At 45.0% G+C, this 23,035-nt stretch overlaps 1 protein-coding gene and 1 non-coding gene across 3 annotated transcripts; one reads left to right on the forward strand and one right to left on the reverse strand.

The window, feature by feature from the left end:
- Positions 1-807: 807 nt before the first annotated feature.
- Positions 808-18,087, reverse strand: ETHE1 (ETHE1 persulfide dioxygenase). 2 transcript variants are annotated; one of them, XM_043899344.1, is made up of 7 exons: positions 17,931-18,087; positions 17,339-17,483; positions 17,018-17,166; positions 2,997-3,126; positions 1,730-1,819; positions 1,230-1,346; positions 808-1,017 (listed from the first exon to the last, which is right to left on the reverse strand). In XM_043899344.1, exons 1-7 carry the CDS (start codon positions 18,009-18,011, stop codon positions 965-967), a joined length of 765 nt encoding a protein of 254 aa, XP_043755279.1. In that variant the 5' UTR covers positions 18,012-18,087; the 3' UTR covers positions 808-964. The 2 variants fall into 2 exon arrangements, with proteins under 2 accessions (XP_043755279.1, XP_043755281.1); XM_043899346.1 differs by lacking the exons at positions 17,018-17,166; positions 17,931-18,087.
- LOC122693034 lies at positions 11,423-11,529 on the forward strand. Its single transcript, XR_006340832.1, has one exon. It is a non-coding gene; the product is annotated as a U6 spliceosomal RNA (small nuclear RNA).
- Positions 18,088-23,035: the final 4,948 nt, after the last annotated feature.

The raw sequence follows: 23,035 nt of genomic DNA on the forward strand, positions 1-23,035 counted from the left end.
GCCCTGAGCTGAGTCAGAGGCCCGCCCAGAGACAGCGGGAAGTGTGGTCCCCCCACCTTGCTTTGGGTGGAGGGCAGAGGTTAAAGGTCTCAGCCAGACCCTTTCCTCTCTGGGCAAAAACAGGAAAATAACTGCTATGTGAGAAAGGATTTTTGGATGTCAGGAGCTGCCTATATAAAGTATAAACATTTTATACACATCAATTTATTTCATCTTTACAGCAGCTTACAGAGAAATTACTATCTGCATTTTATAGTCAGGAAACTGAGGCTGAGGGGGGCAAGTGTACCCAGAGTCTACATGTTGTTAATGTGAGCACCGTATCGGTTCTCTGGAAAAATCCATAGTCTTGACCATTAGGCTTACTGTCACTCAGGCCAGGAAGTCCCTGAGAGATCATTCCGAAAGATAGTAACAATAATAGTTAACACTGATAGGAAATCTGCTGTGTAGGCAGTGTGCCAAGCACTTCATGTATATGAACTCATTGGATCATCACAACACCCTATTATTATTTCTATTATTCCCATTTTACAGACAGGAAACTGAGGCTGGGAGAATTGAAGTACTTTACTCTGGGTCTCACGGGGCAAGTGGTTTAAACTGAAAACTGTTCGAATGCATGGAGCTGAGAAACCCTACCCCACATATCTGTTTGCTTCTCTCTTACAAGTTACAAAAATCTCCTCCTTCCAGGCTCCCGGGACTTTTATCCTGTCTTGCTCCCTGACCTCTCCAGGGATCAGAACTAACTACAGATACCTCAGCCCAGAAACCCACTGGTTCCCCCAGAAAACAGAAGTCAGATTCAGAGGAGAAAAAAAAGATTTTTATTTAAGAAGCTTGAGGGGGCTAGTAAGGGAGGGGAAGAGGAGAGAGGCCCCAGTGATGGCAAGGCTCCCCTCACCCCACCTAGTGCATTTTTAATAGATGTGAGCTGTGAGCTCCTGAGAGTCAGGGTCGGTCAGGAAGGGGGCGTCTGGATCCCACAGCGCATGTTAGCTGGAACAGCAAAGTCTGAAACGAAGAAGCCAAGAGTGAAACATAGGGGCCCGAGCAGACCATCTGCTTCCCCTCTGCCCCACTGGGGACCCAGGCATCCTAATAGCTCTTCTTCTTTGAGAAACTAAGAGTCCAGACCCTCAGCACCTCCTCCCTCAGACCCAGATGTCCAGACCCCCAGCTCCCTCCTCCCTCAGATCCAGGAGTCCAGATCCCCAGCCACTCACCTATCTGCTGAGGTTTAGGCAGGTTCAGTTTGTTCATGACCTTGACAAACTCCTCACAGCTGAGGGTGAGCCGAGGGTTCAGAGTCCGCTCCTCCTCCACAGTGGACACTGTGAGCCCTAATGGCCAAGGGAGTGGGGAGGAATGTCAAACTGTCCAGTGCCTCTGGCCTCCCAGAACTACATTTCCCAGGAGGCCTCAGGGTACCTTTCTGGCCCAGGACTAACAGATTGCTTTCCCCCTAACCAATGGGCACTATGGGAAATGTAGTTTCCCAGTTCCTTAAGTTCTATAAGGAAGTCCCAGGAAAGCTTACGCCTTTGGAATTCTAAGCGTTATATTTTCCACGTCTACCCTCAGTACACCTCAGCACTTGATCTTTTTGGCCAGAGAAATTCCTGGGAATTGTAGTCTGCAAGCCACAAGAGGATTACAGCATTTCAATGCTCCCTCTCAAATGCTAAGATATGTAAATCCCACACCTCCTCCAGGAAGCCCTCACCGTGGTAATCATGAGCAGGGTAGATCAGACAGTTTCCTGGAAGAGTGAAGATCTTTTCATGAACTGAGTGGTACAAGGTCTTAGCGCAGCCTGGAGAAGGAAAAGTCAGAGGTCAGTGGAGCAACAGATGGAGAGAAGCTTCCAAACCCTTTCCCTTCAGGAAAAAGGCAGGAGGATAAAAATCACTGTAGCTAAACCTTCTCCCTCATTTTCTGCCAGTAGCCATTTGGGTAGAGGAGGAGAGGGAAGGGAATTCTAGGCAAGTAGAACAGCACATGCAAAGACTTGGGGAATGGTAAGAATTCAGCATCATGGTAAGGAAGGTTGGGATACGACCCTGAAGCACCAAGTCCCCTCACTCTGAGGATGCTAAGAAGGGATTCTGGGCAGGGAAAGTGGACGAGAAGGTAAGAACTTGAAGACATGAGGTCAAGGAGGAGGATAGAGCCATGGTTTTGACAAGAAGCTCTGAGTCCTAAGATGGGACAGGAGCAAACCTCTCATAATGTTCTGCCATCTTTTCTTTCAGCCTTTGATCTCATGACTGTGTTGGGGATGAATAAATGGAAGATTAGGAGCTTCAAAGAGAAAGAGACAGAGACAGAGATGGAAAGATAAGGAAAGAGGAAGCAAGAAGCAGCCTGGGGACGTGGCTACCCACAGCCAGCTCACTAATGCTGTCTCTTTTCTCTCTTCCAGCCTCTCCCTGCAAGGTGGCTGAATCCTCCCAATCTAGTGTCCATCCCATTCACACACATACTCAAAGGGCAGCTGAACCCTGACACTATGAAACTAAACACCCTTCCCACAGGGAAACTCCTTAATGTAATTGCCCCCAGCAGCTAAACCCCAAGTGTAACATCATGCATGCGACACTCAATGGTGTCCAACTCTTTGCAACCCCATGGACTGTAACCTGTCAAGTTCCTCCGCCTGTGGGATTTTTCAGGCAAGAATACTGGAGTGTATTGCAGTTTCCTCCTCCAGGGGATCTTCCCGACCCAGGGATCAAACCTGCACCTCCTGAGTCTCCTGAATTGACAGGAAGATTCTTTACTGCTGAGCTACCAGGGAAGCCCAATGTAACATCACCCCCTAGCAATTAAACCACTGAATCTAACCACCTCCTAGCAGCTAAACTCCTTGAGTCTAATCCTGATCCCCTGAAAGTCTAACATTCATTCATTCCTTCTTACAATGGACACTTAAAATCCTGGCATTCATAAAACCATACTAAAATCTTGGGTCAGGGAAAAGGGCCTGTGACCTTGCTGGAAGTCTGTCCGCCCACAACCTCGGATAAGCAGGGCGTCTCCAGTGAAGGCCATACTGTGGTCATTCAAGACAAAGGTGACACAGCCAGGGGTGTGGCCAGGGCTGGCCCGGGTCTCCAAGGCCTGGCAGAGAAGGAAAGTACAAAGAGTTACCAATAAGCCAATGGTTTTACTCTCATGGTAAAACTGGCCTCAGATGCTCCCATCTCATCCCAGGGTCACATTTAGATAACCTTTTTTTGATTTAAAAAAAAAATGTAAGTTAGGTCCTAGACTCAAACGTCACTCCAGAGTAAACCCGCAATGAATTACAAACTTAAAACAAGGAAATAAAATCATAAAACTAGGACAACAACAAACATACAAAGAAATAGTAGGTTGGCCAAGAAGTTCATTCATGAAGTTTTTAGCCAACCCGATATATGATCTCTGGTTAGAGAATATTCATCTTAAAAAGCATAAATCATTAAGGGAAAGATCAGTGGTTTGAATTTTAATAAACTTGAGGTTTCAGAATGACAACAACACCATAAACAAAATTTAAAGGAAATCAACACGCTGGCAAAATATTTTTGTAGCACATACATACCAGAGAGTAGTCAGGATACTTTATGTACAAACAGATCTTGCATATCAGTAAGAAAAAGATAAGCACACTAGTAAATATGAAATACTAAACAGTGATTTAAAATTATGTCACTGAAATAAAATTTAATGATGCTATATACAAATATTTAATGACATGAAAAGATGTTTACTAGGCAGTAAGTGCAAAAAAACAGGTTACAAAGCAACTTATACAATGTCTATTTTTAAAAATTTATTAATTAACTCAAAATATTTTTTTCTTTAGACTCTGCCTATCTTTCTGTTTTACAGTGAACATGTCATTTTGTAATCAAAAATAAAACAGAAAATTCAGGATAAACTAAATAAACACTAAAAAAAACAAAAATTCTAAAAGGAAATATAAAAGAATAGATCTATAGTTATAGATACATATTATATTAATGTTTATATAACATTATGCATTTTATATATATATTATATATGTATATATATAAAATCTTGAGGTAGAAAAGGTTTTCTAAGCACAGTAGGAAATCCTGAGGCCGCAAGGAAAAACAGGGACCACATAGTTTAACTTCATTATAGAAAAGGACAAAATCAGAGTGACAAAACAAAAAAACTCAAAGACAATATTAGTAGCATGTATAAGAAAGTGTTATAAAACCAGAATATCTGAACAGCTCCTAAACATCAATAACAACCCCCAAAGAAAAATGGCTAAATAAAAGAACAGGCAGTTCAGGGAAGAGGAAATAAACAGTCAAAAAACATCTGAAAAGATGTTTGATCTCCCTTTAAAAAAGGACAGGGAGAGAGAAGTCTAAATTGTAAAACCTTTATTTTTCATTTATCAGATTCGCAACTGTCAGAGCTGCTCAGGGTGTTTGAGACAAACCCTTTTATCCTCTGGGATGTGAGAACAACTCGGAATAGCCATTTTAGAAGGCAGCTAAGCAGCGTCTAGCAACATCTCAAAAGCACATATTTTCTGACCTCTCAAGGCCACTACTAAGGCTCTACTGTTAAGAACAACCGACACATGAGCACAAAAACATCAGCCAGGGAACCCTGATTATCTAAATTCCCACACTCAGTTCAGTGAAGCAACTGTCAGAAAAAAAATCATTACCCCAGTGATCTAACAATCACTTATAAGATTAGTTTCCACTCACATATCACTCCTCCTTTCTTAATAGAGGCTCCTGCCACCAGTGAGCATCCTTGTCCAGGACACTCATCTGCTAATTATCAAAGGACACTATGTGCAGACTCTATATCCACACCCGATATCTGTTTTAACCTTCCCCACTCACAGATCTCCAGTTTGGTTTGGGGCATCAGTGTGCCCGGCAGAAGCACTTTCCCAGTCTCCCTGACAGCTTGGGTGGCCTCTGGCACAGTTCTCTGGCCAATAAGATCTCAGCAAGTATCCTGAGCAATTCTGGGAAAGCTTTTCCCTTCCTGATAAAAAGGGACCGGCACTTGCCCATTCCACGTCATCTGGCTCTGAATACAAGATGTGATGGCTGGAGGTGCAGCAGCTATCTTGCAACCACAAAGGAAAAAAGCCAAGCTAATCAATCCCACAAATGATGGTGCTGCCAAATCAGAGAATAACTACCTTCTTCCAAATTTCCTGTTATAGGAAAAAGTAAAACTGTTCAAGCCACTGTATGGTTTTTTCAGTTTCTATCTGCCAAACACCTTCTTAGCTCATCTGCAATAGGGTTATGGGCAATGCAAAACAAGTGCAAAGGGAAATTACAAATCTTGCAAAATCTTATGGGAAAAATCACATCCTCTGGCCCCTCAAATTAATATTGCCTTTTGTTAGTGGAGGGATAATCTTTCACTTTTTATTTTGTATGTTTCCATACTCTCTGAATTTTTTAAACAAAAAGCATAGAAATCTTTTGAACTAAAAAAGGGGATGGATATTCAGGAGAAATGTTCAAAATATTTAACTTTGGTTATAACAAAGCTATGACAAACCTAGACAGTGTGTTAAAAAGCAAAGACATTGCTTTGCTGAAAAAGGTCCATATGGTCAAGGCTATGGTGTTTCCATTAGTCATGTACAGATGTGAGAGCTGAACAATAAAGAAGAAGAGCACGGAAGAATTGATGCTTTTGAACTGTGATGTTGGAGAAGGCTCTTGAGAAAGCAAGGAGATCAAACCAGTCAATCTTAAAGGAAATGAACCCTGAATACTCCTTGGAAGGTCTGATGCTGAAGCTGAAGCTTCAATACTTTGTCCACCTGATGCAAACAGCTGACTCATTAGAAAAGACCCTGATGCTGGGAAAGATTGAAGACTGAAGGAGATGAGGGTGACAGAGGATGAGATAGCTGGATGGTATCACCAATTCAATGGACATGGACTTGGGTAAACTCTGGGAGATGGTGAGGGACAGGGAAGCCTGGCGTGCTGCAATCCTTGGGGCCACAAAGAGTTGGACATGACTTGGCAACTGAACAACAACACCAACAAATAACATGGGTATTGGCCAATCAGAAGGGCGTGAGTTGTAAACAACCAGTAATTAGAGTATATAGGGGCTTCCCTATATGCTGGTGGCTCAGCCGTAAAGAATCTGCCTGCAATGCAGGAGGCCTGGGTTCAGTCCCTGGGTTGGGAAGATTCCCTGGAGAAGGAAATGGCAACCCACTCCAGTATTCTTGCCTGGGAAACCCCATGGACAGAGGAGCCTGGCTGGGTCCATAGGGTTGCAAAAGAATTGGAGCAACTAAGCAACAGTTAGAGCATATATGGTTGACCCTTGAATAACTCAAATTTGAACTGTGCAAGTCCATATATAGGAGGATTTTTTTTTCCGTAGTAAATACTACAGTACTACCCAATCTGGCTTAGTGAATCCATGCATGTGGAGAAAACACAGATAGAAGGACCGACTGTATTAAGATATATCCTGATTTTTGAATGTGGGGAGGGTCAATGCCCCTAACTCCCTGAGTTGTTCAAGAGTCAACAGTATATGGCATATTAATTATGTGATGTGTATAAATTAAACAAAATTTTAATATAAATTGAACACAATCTTGCTTGCCACAAGGATCAAAATCTCCTAGGCCCTTAATGACCAAGTCTGTGTCACGGGTGGCTTTGCTAATGGTCAGCCTCCCTATTTATCTTTTCCTTCTCTGGAATATCTAGAACTTACCATCTCTATCAACCCCCATAATCCTGTCCATCCCAGGCCTCGCCTGCTTGGGCCAACCACCAGCCTCCTCCCTGGCCTACCAGCCTCCAATCTACCTCCTACATGACCTGAGGGAGCTTTTCTACCACCCAGATCCAATTTTGTCCCTCTCTGCTCAAAACCCTTCCTGGGGGCGGGGGGGGGGGTTCAAGAGGGAGGGGACATATATTCCTATGGCTGATTCATGTTGATATATGGCAGAAACAAATACCATATTTTAAAGCAACTATCCTCCAATTAAAAAAAAATAATTGTTTTTCAATCCAACAATTAAAAAAGCCTTCCCAGGCTCCCAGTGGCCCCAGGACAGAGTTCCAGCTCTTCAGCCCCTGCTCTGGTGCCTGCTCACGTTTCCAGCCCCATGTCCTATGACATCCTCCTTTCCCCAGCTGCTTTGAATCCCAGAGTCATTTCCAGAAAACACCAGGCTTCTCCACACTCTTTTGCCCCTGCCATTCCCTCTTCTCCCATCAGTCTGGTCTGCCTACTCTTTACCAGCCTGACTGACTCCTTTTCCTTCTTAGGCTCTCTTCTAAGGACTTGACGTGACTGAATTCTCTCAGACCTCACACATCCTTACGAGGTAAGTATCATTCCTGTCCCCACTCTACAGATGAGGAAACTGAGGCACGGGATGAGAATAAGCTAACTACACATGATGATATGAATGAATCTCACAGACAGAACCATGAGCAAAAACAAAAAAGCAGGGCAGACGTAAAGAGTGAAGTGGAGAGGGGTAGGATAAAGGGGGGAATCTCGGAGTGCCTGGTACACGGGAAGGTAAGTGGTATTTCATGAAGCTGAGGTTTCAGTGATGACCCCAGGTGAAAAATATTTCTCTCAGTGAAAGCGCATGGATTAGTGGTTAAGAGCAGTCCCTGGAGCCAGATGACATGGGCTCTAAATTTGGCTCTGCTACTACTAGCTGTGTGACCTTGGGCAAGCTATTTCACCTCTCTGGGCTTCTCTGCTCATTTATAAAATAGGGGTAATAATTGTCCCCACTTCATAGGGCTATTATACAGATTAAATTATTTCATGTACGTAAAGCATTTTTTAAAATGCTCAGGAAATTCCCCGACAGTCCCGTGGTTAGGACTCCACACCCGCACTGCCGAGGGCCGGGGTTTGATCCCTGGTCAGGGAACTAAGATCCTATAAGCCAAGTGGCACAATCAAAAACTAAAAATGCCTGACATATGATAATTTCTATTTTATAAATAATAATAATAATGTTTTAAAATTCTAAAATACTGATCTAGTGGAACCACCAAGCCTCCTGGGTTCAAATCCTGGCTCAGCCAACTTTCTCAGTATAACTTTTGGGCAAGTCACTTTTCCTCTCTGCACTCCCTTCTCTGTAAAGTGGGAAAATACTTCTGATCTCACTACATGGATGTTGTTGTTTAGTCACAAAGTCGTGTCCATCTCTTTGTTACCCCCATGGACTGTAGCCCACCAGGCTCCTCTGTCCATGGGATTTCCCAGGCAAGAATACTGAAATGGGTGGCCATTTCCTTCTCCAAGGGGATCTTCCCGACCCAGGGATCTAACTTGCTTCTCTTGCGTTGCAGGCAGCTTCTTTACCCCTGACCTATCAGGGAATCCCCACTACGTGGTTAGGAAGTTTTAATGAGATTTATCTGTCAGAAAAGACACAGTGGAGGGTCAAGAACCAGGTTCAGCCATAGTAATGCTTTGCCTGGACTGCTCAGTAGTTATTAAAAGTCTGAATTTGCTGTTGACCCTTAACGTTTGGAAGATTTCTCAAAAATGTATATTTGTAGCTTCTAATTTTAAAAAAAGACTCAGAGAAGGGCTTCCCTGGTGGCTCAGTGGTGAAGAATCCTCCTGCTAGCACAGGAGACATGAGTTTGATTCCTCATCCAGGAAGATCCCACATGCCATGGAGCCCATGTGCCACAACTACTGAGCCTGTGAGTCGCTCAGAGCCTGGGAGTCGAGACTATGGAGCCCATCCATGTGCAGGGACTACTGACACCCTTGCGTCTAGAGCCTGTGCTCTGCAAACGAGAGAAGCCACTGCTATGGGAAGCCAGAGCACTGAAACTAGAGGGCGGCCCATGCAGCGACGAAGACCCAGCACAGCCAAAACTAAATCAACTTTCTAAAAAAGAAGGCTTGACAGCAGACAGACTACAGCCTGAAGCATGATTATGCTTCAGCATGATTATGCTACACATTGATTATGTAGTAGGTATTTCCATAAACAGAGCACACACCTCAACAATGGCCATGGGCCCCACCTCTCTGCTTCCAGGAAGTAATATACGATTCTCAAAGTCTTGTGAGCTACACGCTGAGAAAATGTACTTCCAGAGCTTAGCACAATGCTAAGTGAGAAACAAACACTCAATCTTTATTAACTATTATTAAGTTATTCATTATTATTATCATCCAATAGGACTTCCCTGGTGACTCAGCTGGTAAAGAATCCGCCTGCAATGTGGGAAACCTGGGTTCGATCCCTGGGTTGGGAAGACCCCCTGGAGAAGGGAAAGGCTACCCACTCCAGTGTTCTGGCCTGGAGAATTCCATGGGTTGTAGAGTCCATGGGGTCACAAAGAGTCCAACACGACTGAGCGACTTTCACTTCACTTCACGTCATCCAATACAGAAATAATCTGCATTTTACTTCAGTTAATAGCAAAGGGAAGTTGTTGAAGAACAAGTTAAATGACACCAGGAAGAAACAGCCAGACACACCCAGAAAGTGGGACATTCTGCAAGACAACAGGCTGGGAGCTTCAAAAGTCAATGTCGGGGCTTCCCTGGTGGTCCAGTGGTTAAGAATTCACCTGTCAATGCAGGGAATGCAGGTTCGATCCCTGCTCTGGGGAGATTCCACATACCGAGGGCCAATTAAGCCTGTGAACCACAATTACTGAGCCCACAGTCTAGAGCCCAAGTTTCACAACTAGACAGTAGCCCCTGCTCACTGCAACTAGAGAAAGTCCACGCCCATCAAGGAAGACCCATTGCAGCGAAAACTAATTAATTGATTTTTTTAAAAAGTCAATGTCATGAGGCAGAAAGGCTATTAAACTGTTCTAGACTTTTCAGTTGCTTAGTCGTGTCCGACTCTCTGAGACCCCATGGGCTGCAGCACACCAGGCTTCCCTGTCCTTCACTATCTCGTAGAGTTTGCTCAAACTCATGTACATTGAGTTCTAGACTAAAAGAGACTAAATACACATACCAGCCAAATGCCATGTATGAACTTTGATTGGGTCCTATTTAATGAAAGAATAGCTATAAAAATGATTCCTGAGAAACTGGGGAAATTTGAACATGGGCTAGATTTCAGAACTATCTAAGAAACATTGTCTATGTTGTTAGACATGACAGATTTTTTTAAAAGAATGGTTCTCAAGGTGGTGTCATAGAGAGAATCCTCAAGGTTTGCAAGATCAAAACTATTAAACTATTTTCACAATGGTGTGAAGAGGTCTTCTGTCCTTTTTCACTCCCATGAGAGTTCAGTGGAGTTTTCCAGAAGCTACGTGACTTGTGATGATGTCATCACTCTGACAGCTGGGTGATTGTGTATTCTTGTGTTTTTTAAAAAAGTCTCAGTTTCAACTTCTGAAAAACTAAATGTTTTTTGCACATCGGAATACTTATGTTTTCTTTTTAAAACTGAGATATGATTGACATATAACCAATACAGTAAATATTAACAGACAGAATCCAGGTAAACAAGAGCTTTTAGGGCCCTCCATAAACCCAAGGACTGTAGCCACAGGTCTTCTCTGTCCATGGAATTTCCCAGGCAAGAATACTGGAGTGGGTAGCCACTGTGTATTAATATATACACAAGAGACAGAAATAAAACAAACTTAGTAAAAATGTAAGCAACCAGTAAACATCAGGGAAAAGGTATGAGACTATTAACTGTACTATTCTTTTGATTTACTACAGTTTTGAAAATACTAAAACTAAAAAGTTGTGGGTGGGGGCAGCTAGCATGGTGACCTAGCCCAGCCTTACCTGTTCCTGAAACCTGAGTAATCCTCTGCAGGGATTCTGTGGGACCTGCCTAACCCCACATTCTTTTCAAAAATTTATTCTTCCCGTTCATGATGCATCAAGGGCGTAATACAGCTCCACAGCTGCCCTTTCGCCTATTTCCTGCAGACGTGTGCATGCTAAGTCGGCTTCCGTCATGTCTGACTCCTTGCGACCCTATGAACTGCAGCTGCCAGGCTCCTCTATCCATGGGATTCTCCAGGCAAGAAAACTGGAGTGGGTTGCCATGCCCTTCTCCAGGGGTTCTTCTCCACCCAGGGATTGAACCCACATCTCTTATGCCTCCTGCACTGGCAGGCAGGTTCTTTACCATTGCGCCACCAACTGCCTGTTATGACCTAGTCTCTGAAGTCAGGCAGGATTACACCTGGGAAGCCCTTCCTCCAGATGTGGTGCCTTACAAAACCTGCTCCCGTCAGCGAAACTCAACACAAGAGATGCAGGCAAGCATGAGGCTCCTTCGCCTGCAGTTCCCATGCCCCCGCACTGCCCCCTGGTGGCAAGTAAGCGCTAGCCTTTTCTCATTTGGTTCCCAAGTTCATTTCTCTGTTCCGTTATTTAAAAAGCACTTGGTGTGCTCGCTTCGGCAGCACATATACTAGAATTGGAACGATACAGAGAAGATTAGCATGGCCCCTGCGCAAGGATGACACGCAAATTCGTGAAGCGTTCCATATTTTTAAGCTGGGACTGTGAACTTGGAAAAAAAATAAAATAAAATAAAAAGCACTTGGTCATGGTATAACCAACTGCTGTTTCTATACCCGCTCAACTTAAAGATCTAAAGTGTCATTTTCCATTGTAGCTAAATACTCTGAAGTTTCATCAGATAAACTTTCTTCCTTTCTTTTGTGAAAAAAATTAGATTTATTTGTTCTGCTTAGGGGACCAGGTACTTAAAAATGCATCAAAAAATAAGATGGACGCTGTGTTGTACACATGAAACTAACAAGACACTGTAAACCAACTGTACTTCAATTTAAAAAAATAAGATGAAGTGATGGATAGATAGAGGTGTAGGCTGTCAATGTTTTTCCAACTTTTATGTATGCTCCAAGTTTTTCATAAAAATGTTGGGGGGGGGGGGTGGTTAGACTTGTTCTGGGGCTTCCCGGTAGCTCATCTGGTAAAGAATCCACCTGTAATGCAGGGGACCCCAGTTCGATTCCTGGGTTGGGAAGATACCCTGGAGAATACCCACTCCAGTATTCTTGGGCTTCCCGGATGGCTCAGACAGTAAAGAATCTGCTTGCAATGTGGGAGACCTGGGTTTGATCCCTGGGTTGGGAAGCTCCCCCGGAGGAGGGCATGGTAACCCACTGAAGTATTCTTACCTGGAGAATCCCATGGACAGAGGAGCCTGGTGGGCTACAGTCCATGAGATCGCAAAGAGTCGGACATGACTGAGCGACTTTAGCACAGCACACAGACTTATTCTACAATATTTCATTCCAAATAGGAAGAACCACTGAAATCCTCAGGTGGGCCAAATGAGAATCACCTGTGAGGTTTTAAAATATACTCATTTCTGGTGTCTGCCTCAAACAATTAAATCAGAATCTCTTAAGTGGGACCTGGGGATTAGTATCTTGAGCAGCACCCTCTCTGCATCAATATGTGAAAGTCGCTTAGTCATGTCTGACTCTTTGCGACCCCATGGACTTCTCCAGGCCAGAATACTGGAGTGGGTAGCCTTTCCCTTCTCCAGGGAATCTTCCCAACTCAAGGATTGAACCCAGGTCTCCCACATTGCAGGCGGATTCTTTACCAGCTGAACCACCAGGGAAGCCCAAGAATACTGGAATGGGTAGCCTACCCCTTCTCCAGCAGATCTTCCTAACCCAGGAATCGGAGCAGGGTCTCCTGCATTGCAGGTGGATTCTTTACCAACTGAGCTATCAGGGAAGCTACATCAATATATGTAACAGGAAAGACTAACTTTCAGAATCTGCCACCCTTCATGGGAGCTGCTGGGAGGTTTAAGTCTCAATCATTACTTAATAAAACAGAAAGTCCATTCTACAATGAAACCATCCAAATGTGGCCCACTGTGAATATAAAATCTACAGCCAGTTAAAAAAAAACTGGTGGTTTCTACTAAAATTAAATATGTGCCAGTTCTAAGACCCAGAAAGACCACTCCCTGGAATTGAGGGTAATGCCCACCATTACCATTGAGGGTGATGTTCAAGAATCTTCAAAGCAGTGTGATACATAATAGGCCAAAACTGAAATCAACCATCAAAAGGATAATAGGTATAAACTGCCATCAATTCACATGGTAAAATGCTCTACAGCAGGGGCTGGCAAACTATGCACCACATTTGGACTGCCACCTCCTTTTATAAGCCCTGGGAACTAAGAATGGTTTTTCTTTTTCATGGTTGAAAAAAAAAAGAAATCAAAATAAGAATGGCATTTCATGACACTTGGAAATTATTGAAATCAAATTTTCAGGGGCCATAAATAAGGTTTCAGTGGAGCCCGGCTGTGCTTATTCATGCCTGCACTGTCTGTGACTGCTTTCACAGCAGCAGGAGAATTAAATAGTTACAACAGGGATCATGTGGCCTGCAAAACCAAAAAGATTTACTATCTGGTCTTGGGCAGAAAAAGTGTGCCAGCTACTGCTATACAACACAAAAGGAAAGAACTACAATTATATAGAACCATATGTAGAGTGAAGGAAGCAGATACAAAGAGTACACATGTATCCCTATCTATCAATTCCAGAACAGACAGAACTAGTCTATGATTAAATAAATCAGAATGGTCCCTTCATGTGACTGTCAATGGCCAGGAAGGGGGACATGGAAGACTTTTGGGTCGGTGGGCATGATTTGGATCTGGGCAGTGGATACTCCAGTTTAGACATATGTAAAAAATTACTAGGCTTCACATGTATAATATGAGCCCTTGTTACTATAATATACATGTTACAATTAAAATTTTTTAAAGTGAAGGGGCGGGAAGTGAGAGGGGAAGAAAAGTGTCCATCTCCAAAGGTTTATAAAGAACTCAGATGAAAACCAAACAAAAATGCTGAATAATCATAAAGACAGATAATAAAAAGTGTTGGCGAGGATGTGGAGGAACTGCAACCTTCACACAGGTGATGGGAGCATAAGATGGTGCAGTCAGGACTTCCCCGGTGGTCCAGTGGTTAAGAATCTGCCTGCCAATGCAGAGCATGTGAGCTTGATCCCTGGTTGGGGAACGAAGCTCCCATGTGCCTCAGGGGAGCTACGCTCATGGGCCACCACTACTGAGCCTGTGAGCTCCAGTACACATGCCACACCTAGAGAGAAGCCTGTGGGCCACAAATATTTTAAAAAATATTTATTTAAGGGCTTCCCTGGTGGCCCAGACGGCAAAGAATCTGCCTGCAATGCAGGAGCCCCAGATTCAGTCCCTAGGTTGGGAAGAGCCCCTGGAGAAGGGAACGGCAACCCACTCCACTATTCTTGCCTGAAGAATTCCATGGACAGAGGAGCCCTCTGTCCATGGGGTTGCAAAGAGTTGGGCATGACTGAGCGACTAACACACACACACACTTTTTTAAAAGATCAATTTGAAAAAAATAAAATTGTGTAGACACTTTGGGTAACAGTTTTTTTTTTTTTTTTTAATTTATTTATTTGGCTGCACTGGATCTTGGTTGAGGCATGTGAACTCTTAGTTACAGCATGTGGGATTTAGGTCCCTGACTAGGGATTGAGACTGTGCCCTCTGCATTGGGAATGGAGAGTCTTAGCCAGTGGACCACCAGGGAAGCCCTGAGTAATAGTTTCTGATAACAGTTTCTCAAACTGTTAAACAGAGTTAGCATATGATCCAGCAATTCCATTCTATGTATACACCCAAGAGAGACGAAAGCATACACCCACACAAACCTTGTACATGAATATTCACAGCAGCATCATTCACAATACCCTCAACGTGGAAACAGTTAAACTCTCCATCAACTGCTGAGTAAATAAAATGTGATATATCCATACAATGGAATATTATTCAGTAACAAAAAGAAATGAAACACTGGATACATGTTACAACATGGATGAACCTTGAAAAATTATGGTGTTACAGTCACAAAGACCATATATTATATGACACCATTTCTATGAAATATCCAGAATAAGCAAGTCTACAGAGACTGAAAGCAGATTAGTGAAAGAAGAACATACTGGGGTGACAGTTAAGGGGTGCAGAAAATTCTTTCTGGAGTGATGAAAATATTCTAAAATGAATTCTGATGAAGGATGTGCAACTCCAAATATACTAAGTCACTGAACACGTATCTTAAATGGGTGAACTGGATGGTATGTGAACTATATCAATAAAGCTGCTTAAAAAAACCAAGCACTGGGAGATCCCTGGTGGCCCAGTGGTTTGGACTCCATGCTTCCACTGTTGTGAAAAGTGAAACTGAAAGTGACTCAGTCCTGTCTGATTCTTTGTGACCCCATGGGACAATACAGTCCATGGAATTCTCCAGGTCAGAATACTGGAGTGGGTAGCCTTTCCCTTCTCCAGGGGATCTTCCCAACCCAGGGATGGAACCCAGGTCTCCCATATTGCAGGTGGATTCTTTACCAGCTGAGCCACAAAGAAAGCCCACTGCTGTGGCCCCGGTTTAATCTCCGATCAGGGAACTCAGATCCTGCAAGCTGCTCCATGCAACCAAAAAAAGAAAAGCACTAAAACTATCTTCCATAGCTAAACCCTTCCACACTGATTAACTGAAAATTAATCACTCATCCAATATAACAAAGGACTCACCTTGACACATAACTCCAACTGTTTCTAACCCCTCTAATGCTTGTTAGCACCTGCCTATTAAATACAGTGTACATAAATGTCTGATACTTTTACTTCCTTCCAGGAAAAGACTTGAAATAAAGAGGCTGTAACCAGTGGAGCCTCTGATCCCAAATTAGGAGTCTGGGATTAACATATACACACTACTACATAGAAAATAGATAACCAACAAAGACCTACTGTATAGCACAGGGAGCCCTACTCAATATTTTGTCATAACTCGATACGGGAAAAGAATCTGAAAAAGAATGGGTAACTGAATCACTTGGCGTACACCTGAAAATCAGGTACACAACACTGTAAATCAACTAAACGCCGATATAAAATAAAAATTAAATTTAAAAAGGAACAATAAAGCTTCCGATCCCACACACAGACCGCGTTTCCACAAAATCCTCTGACTCAGATAAACTGACCTTGTTCAGCAAAACCTGGAGGCAAAGTCCTCACCCTGTCACCTAACATTCTGTCTACAAAGCCAGCCACACTCTCCTCAGTCTTTAGCAACTCTGATCAGAAAACAGTTCTGCCAGCTGTTTCCCCTTCCCCCTGGGGGCAACTCCCCCTAACACCCTCCTCACCCACCATATTGCCCAGGGTTGAAATTCTGGCTGGAACCCTGCTGATTTTGCTCAGAGCAAAGAAAGGAGGTAGGAACCTCCAGACCATTGTTGTGTGAGGCAATACCGGTCTGGGGTTAGGGTGAGGCAAGCAGGCTCCTAAAGGGGCGCAACATTTAAGGAGGCGCCCACTCGAAGGTGCCAGCCCTGCCATTGCACAACCATGAGAATGAGCGCCTCCTTAAATGTTGCACCCTAGGCACCTCTCTTGCCTCACCCTGGTTAGTCCTTGCTCTGGGCTACTGGATGCACCTTCTTCCATCAGTGATTCTAGGAAGACAGGGCTGGGTCTCTCCCTCAACGGTAACCTTGGAATTCCAGCTCCCAGTCAAATATTATGAGACTCCAAGGCCAAACTCCGGGAGCTGGCGATGGATAGGCAGGCCTGGCATGCTGCAGTCCATGGAGTCGCAGTCCAAGAGTTGGACACGACTGAGCGACTGAACTGAACTGAAGGCCAAAGGAGTTGCTCCAAGGTTACAGAAAACTCATTAAGTGTTGTTGACTTAAGGGGCTCAGTCAGAGACACACCTGCCAGAGACTCTTGGCCCACTTTTCCACCTGGGTTTATGGCGCCCTCCTCCCAGAGACAGAAACTCAGGGATCAGGAACTCAGGCCTGGCGGCCCCTCCTACCCCAGGTCTCAGAAGCCCAGGCCTCCACCCCCACCCCCTTCCCTTTAGCCCAAGATGTCCAGGCCACCACCCTCTTAGACCCAGCATCCAACTCACGAAGCGCCCGAACTGGATGGAGTCTCCATCCTCAATGTGCCAGTCAGCCTGGGCCCCGCTAAGGCGGGAGATGACAGACTGGCAGCCGGGAAGTAGGGACCGGAGGAGCCCGGAGCCGGTAATGTGGTCCGCGTGGCAGTGGGTATTCACTGGGGGAGAGAGGAGGGCCAGGTCCGGGAGGGCACAGAGAGGACCCGGGATTCCCGGCCCCCAGCCCCCCAGCCCGCCCCCGCCCGCCCTGAGACCCAGGAGTCCGGGTCTCCGGCTTCCAGCTCCAAGCTACGGCCCCGCGCCCTCAGGCCTCTGGAGCTCCACACTGACCCGCATACAGCAGCCGCAGCCCCAGCTCCTTGACCAACTGGGCATCTCGTTGCGCTGTCTCCAGAACCGGGTCGATCAGAACCGCCTCCCGGGACTCTCGGTCCCCCAGAAGATAAGTATAGGTGCAGCTCTTGGGCTCAAACATCTGGGAAGGGAGGCGGGTACAGCTGAGAGCGCAGAATCGGACTTCCACTCATTGCGGACCCAGGAGTCCAGGCCTCAACTCTATTGTCTTCCTAAGATCCCGGCCCAGAAACTCCAGACCCGTTTTACTCCAGGAGTCAGGAGTCTGGGACCCCTGCACCTTACTCTGTCTAAACCAATGAATCCCAACATCCATCCGTTCCCAAATCTGGGTCCCCGTCACCCATTCTGAAATAGAAGCAGGATTCCGGCCCCAAGCCCGGGGGATTCCAGAACCGCCCCCCGCCCCCGGCCCTTTAAAGGACGCTAGAGTCTAGCCCCACACCCTCTCCTCAAAGATCCAGGATTGGGGCCAGGGTATCTCTCCGAATTTAAAGGACCCAGGAGTTCCGCCCTTGCACCCGCTCAGGACCCAGTAATCTCGCTCCCGGGTCCAGCCACAGCGAACCTGCCGTAGGAGAACGGGGGCTCCAGACCCTGTGTGTTGACTGAGCCGCCGGCCGGCGACCCTCAGTGCAGACCCCGCCATCGTGCCCAAGGCAGAGTGGGGACGGAGCGGAGGACGAATGCCCGCGGAAGCCGGGTGCTCCGCTGGCTGACCTCCGGAGGGGCGGGGCGGGGCGGGGCGGGGCGGGGCGGGGCCCGCCTTAAAGGAGCCGCGACTGCACGGACCGAGGCCGGGGCTGAGCAGAGGGAGGCTGGGGAGTTTGGAAAGACTCAAGAGAGGAGACAGTCACCTCACACTGGCCTGAATGGCCATCATCAAAAAGTCTGTGAACAATAAATGATAGAGAAGGTGGGGAGAAAAGGGAATCCTCCACTGTTGGAAGAGTTACAACCACTATGTGGAGAACAGTATAAAGGGTCCTCAAAAAAAAAAAAAAAAAAGCATCTGCCTACAATGAGGGAGACCTGGATTCGATCCGTGGGTCGGGAAGATCCCCTAGAGAAGGAAATGGCAACCCACTCCAGTACTCTTGCATGCAAAATCCCGCGGACGGAGGAGCCTGGTAGGGTACAGTCCATGGGGTCACAAAGAGTGGGACACGACTGAACGACTTCACTTCACTTCACTTCTTCACTTCAAAAAAATAAATAAATAAAAATGAACTACCATATGATCCAGCATTCCCCCTCCGGGGGCATATATTCAGAGAAAACCACAATTTGAAAAGATACATGCGCTCCAATATACACTGGAGCACCATTACAGCAGCCAAAACAGGAAGTAATCTAAATGTCCATCAGCTGGGGGAATGGATAAAGAAAATGTGGTACATAAATAAAAGGGAATATTACTCAACCATAAAAAATGAAATGATGCAATTTGCAGCAACATGAATAGACCTAGAGATTATCGTACTACGTGAAGTAAGTCAGAGAGAAAGACAAATATCATGTGCTATCACTTATATGTGGAATCTTAGAAAATGATACAAATGAACTTATTTACAAAACAGAAACAGAGTCACAGACTTTGAAAACAAATGTTTGCTTACCAAAGGGGAGAGGCTGAGGGGAGGGATAACTTAGGGATTAACATACACACACTACTACATATAAAATAGATAAACAAGGTCCTACTGTATAGCACAGGGAACTCTACTCAATATTCTGTGATAACCTATGTAAGACAAGAATCTGGAAAGAATGGGTGTGTGTATCCGTGTGAATGAATCACTTTTCTGTGCACCTGAAACTTACACAACATTGTAAATCAACTATACTCCAATATAAAGTAAAAATTAAATTTTTTAAAAATCAGAAAAAAACACCGGGAGATACTCAAAGGTCAAGGGACGTACACTGGGAGAAGCACAGACTTCCTTCTCTGGAGAAGTAGAAATCCAATAAGAGACCCCAATAGACTCATAGCTCTGGGGCCATTTTATAGGAAAACCAGGCGGTTGGACACTCATTTTTAGAAACAAAAAAGTTTGGTTCAAGGTCGTTAGTGTCCTGAGGGGCTGTTGGGTGGGTGCCCGGTTCCAGAACAACATATTATCCAATTAAAGTTTATTTAAAATTCAATTATTTTATCAGGAATGTTTACCTCTTCCCAGGAAAAAATCATTTTAAAAATAATTTTCCAGAATTCCCTGGTCATTCAGTGGTTAAGACTTGGCACTTTCATTACTGACAGATCTAAGATCCCACAAGCCATTGCTGTTGCTAAGTCGCTTCAGTCGTGTCCGACTCTGTGCGACCCCACAGACGGCAGCCCACCAGGGTCCCCCGTCCCTGGGATTCTCCAGGAAAGAATATTGGAGTGGGTTGCCATTTCCTTCTCCAATGCATGAAAGTGAAACATGAAAGTGAAGTCGCTCAGTCGTGTCCGGCTCTTAGCGACCCCATGGACTGCAGCCTACCAGGCTCCTCTGTCCATGGGATTTTCCAGGCAAGAGTACTGGAGTGGGGTGCCATTGCCTTCTCCCACAAGCCATTAGGTGCAGCTAAATAAATAAATAAATGCTTGCTAAGTTTCTTCAGTCATGTCTGACTCTTTGCAACCCTATGGACTGGCTCCTATGTCCATGGGATTCTCCAGGCAAGAATACTGGAGTGGGTTGCCATTTCCTTCTCCAAGGGATCTTCCCTACCCAGGGATCAAATCCTCATCTCTTAATCTCCTGCATTGGCAGGCAGGTTCTTTACCACTAGTGCCACCTAGAAAGCCCCAAATAAATAAATAAATTTCCAAGATGCTTTGCAAAATTGGGTTGGAAATCATTTGGCTTCTTTTGGAATGTGAACCTCTAAAAATGGCTTTTGTTCATTTACACCAAGGACCTAGAGTTGAAACACGTCTAGTCATGGGCAGTCTGAAAGTTTGCTCTTTGGGCAGTCTAAAAGCTTATCATATCAATAGCGAGAATAGGGCACCGCACCCTCACCTAGAGGGTCTAAATCACTTGGTCACAGATTCAGAGGTCAACTGCATCACATCATTTTATATGAGGTACATTAGCATTCCCCATTCTGGTAGCCAAGAGGGCTCCTGGAACTAACCACTCCCACCCCATCCCGTGGATACTGAATTCATGTTCATGCTCAGTCATTTCAATCCCGTCCAACTCTTCATGACCCCATGGACTGTAGCCCACCAGGTTCCTCTATCAATGGGATTCTCCAGGCAAGAATACTGGAGTGGTGGCCAAGCCCTCCTCCAGGGGAACTTTCCAACCCAGGGATCGAACCAGCATCTTCTGTGTCTCCAGGATTGCAGGTGGGTTCTTTACTGCTGAGCCACTGGGGAATCCTGCGGATGCTGAGGGATGACTGTAATTCTCCCTGTGATTGGGGAGACAGCCAGTGCTCCCTCTTTGGTCCTCTCCCCTTAGCCAACTTTGCCAGACTCCTAGTGTGTTTCTGATGGACTTTATGAGGGGAGAGACTCAGAAACAAGGAAGATGCCGAGACTCAGTGATATTGAGAGAGAGAGAGAGATCTGGAGAGTTTCAGAGATACATGGAGAGGCATAGAGTTGAAATGGGCTGTGGGTCAAAAGGAATATGGTCACAAAGATCTACCTGGAGGGACTTTACTGGCTGTCCAGGGGATAAGACTCTCTGCTTCTACTGCAGGGGACACAGGTTTGATCCCTGGTCAGGCTCAGTTCGTAAAGAATCCGCCTGCAATGCGGGAAACCTGGGTTTGATTCCTGAGTTGGGAAGATTCCCTGGAGAAGGAAAAGGCAACCCACTCCAGTATTCTGGCCTGGAGAATTCCATGGACTGTATAGTCCCTGAGGTTGCAAAGAGTCAGACGCGACTGAGCGACTTTCACTTTCTTTTTCTCTCAGGGAATAAGATCATGCATGGCACAGCCAAAACAAAACAAAAAAAGACATACTTGGAGATTCTAGAAGATTGTGGAGATGGGAAGAGATGTGGGGAGCAGGGAACATTAGAGCCGGGAGAAATGTACAGGAAGGAGAGCCTGTCAGAACAGGGAAACACCCAGAGAAGGGAGAAACAGGCAGAAAGACAGGCTCAGACTCAAAGAGAGAACTTGGTTCAGTTATCCTCACATTGAGGTGTCCTGAAGGTTTGGCTCAAGCTGGGTGAAGTTGGAGATGCAGAGGTGAGTCCTCAGTCTGGTTGGTGGGGAAAGAGGAGCAGACATCAGGCTTAAAACAACAAGAGGTACAGGGATGGCCAGGTGCTCAGGGGAGAGAGAGGTCAGGAAAGCAGGGACCCTCAGGCACTTTACTGTGAGGATCCCCCAAATAAAACCTCCTCAGCCCTGGGGCCCATTCCTAACTGTTCTTGCAGGATCTCTAGACTGTTACTTGTCCCTTGAAGGAATGCACGCTCTCTGGGGGTTTTATAAAGTTAGCTGTGAGGTGTCCTAAGAGTTAGAAACTAGCATCACTCTCCCCAGCTGCTGACCTCAGGCTCAAAACTTAACCTCTTCTGCGCTTCTGTTTTCTCATCTGTAAATTGTGGCTGAAAATAGTTCCTCCCTCACTGTAAAGGTCTAAGAAAAGATAACAAGCATCCCAATGTTCACAGCAGCATTATTTACAATTGCCAGCATATGGAAGCCGCCTAAGTGTACAGCCACAGAGGAATGGGTAAGGAAGATGTGGTGTATATATACAATGGAATACTACTCAGCCATAAAAAAGAACGAAATTTTGCTGTTTGCAGCAACATGGATGGACTTGAAGGGCATTCTGCTAAGTGAAATAAATCAGACAGAAAAAGGCAAATACTGCATGATATCACTTATATGTGGAATCTAAAAAATACAAGCTACTGAATGTAACAACAACAATAAAAAGAAGCAGCAGCAGACTCACAGATAAGTACAAACTAGCGGTTACCAGTGGGGAGCAAGAAGTGGGGAGGGGCATTACATGGGTAGAGGATTAAGAGGTATAAACTATCAGGTGTAAAATAAGCTACAAGGATATATTGTGCAGATGGGGAATATAGCCAATATTTCATAATAACTATAAATGGAATACAACCTTTATATTCAATAAACTGAATCATCAGACTATACACTTGTAATTTATATACTGTTGTCAGCAACTATATTTCAATTTAGAAAAAAATCAAATGAGTGCACGCTTGCAAAAAGTTTGGCAGATCACACGGCATGGAACAATTTCTAGGTGTTGTGCTCCCAGGGAGGTGGCTCTCCTTATTTCATCATCATCCTTGACTCCTTCCTCCTTTTACTACTTCCTCTCCATTCATTACTAAGCCCTGTTGAATTAACCTCTCCAATCAGATCACTTTTCCATCATCATACCCTCTGCCCCAGTCACAGAGGCAGCAAAGCAAGAACATAAATTACATGGATTCCAGGGTTAGGCTGCAAGGGTTCAAATCTTGGCCCTGCTTCTTTCTGCTTGAATAAGTCTTAGTGCCTCTTTTTTTTTGTTTGTTTGTTTTTTAGTTGTTCTGGGTCTTAGTTGAAATATACAGGATCTTTAGTTTTGGCATGCAGACTCTTAGTTGCGGCACATGGGATCTAGTTCCCTGACCATGGTTTGAACCTGAGCCTTCTGCATTGGGAGCATGGTGTGTTGAAGCCACAGGA

This window comes from Cervus elaphus, chromosome 4 (assembly GCF_910594005.1).
Source record: "Cervus elaphus chromosome 4, mCerEla1.1, whole genome shotgun sequence".
Classification (NCBI taxonomy): Eukaryota; Metazoa; Chordata; class Mammalia; order Artiodactyla; family Cervidae; genus Cervus; species Cervus elaphus.

Coding starts and splice junctions, on each gene's coding strand:
- ETHE1 (XM_043899344.1), bottom strand. CDS start 18,011: ATGGCGGGGTCTGCACTGAGGGTCGCCGGCCGGCGGCTCAGTCAACAC. Junction 17,484..17,930: donor CCCCCGTTCTCCTACGGCAG/GTTCGCTGTGGC, acceptor CTCCCTTCCCAG/ATGTTTGAGCCCAAGAGCTG. Junction 1,018..1,229: donor GCCTAAACCTCAGCAGATAG/GTGAGTGGCTGG, acceptor TCTTCGTTTCAG/ACTTTGCTGTTCCAGCTAAC.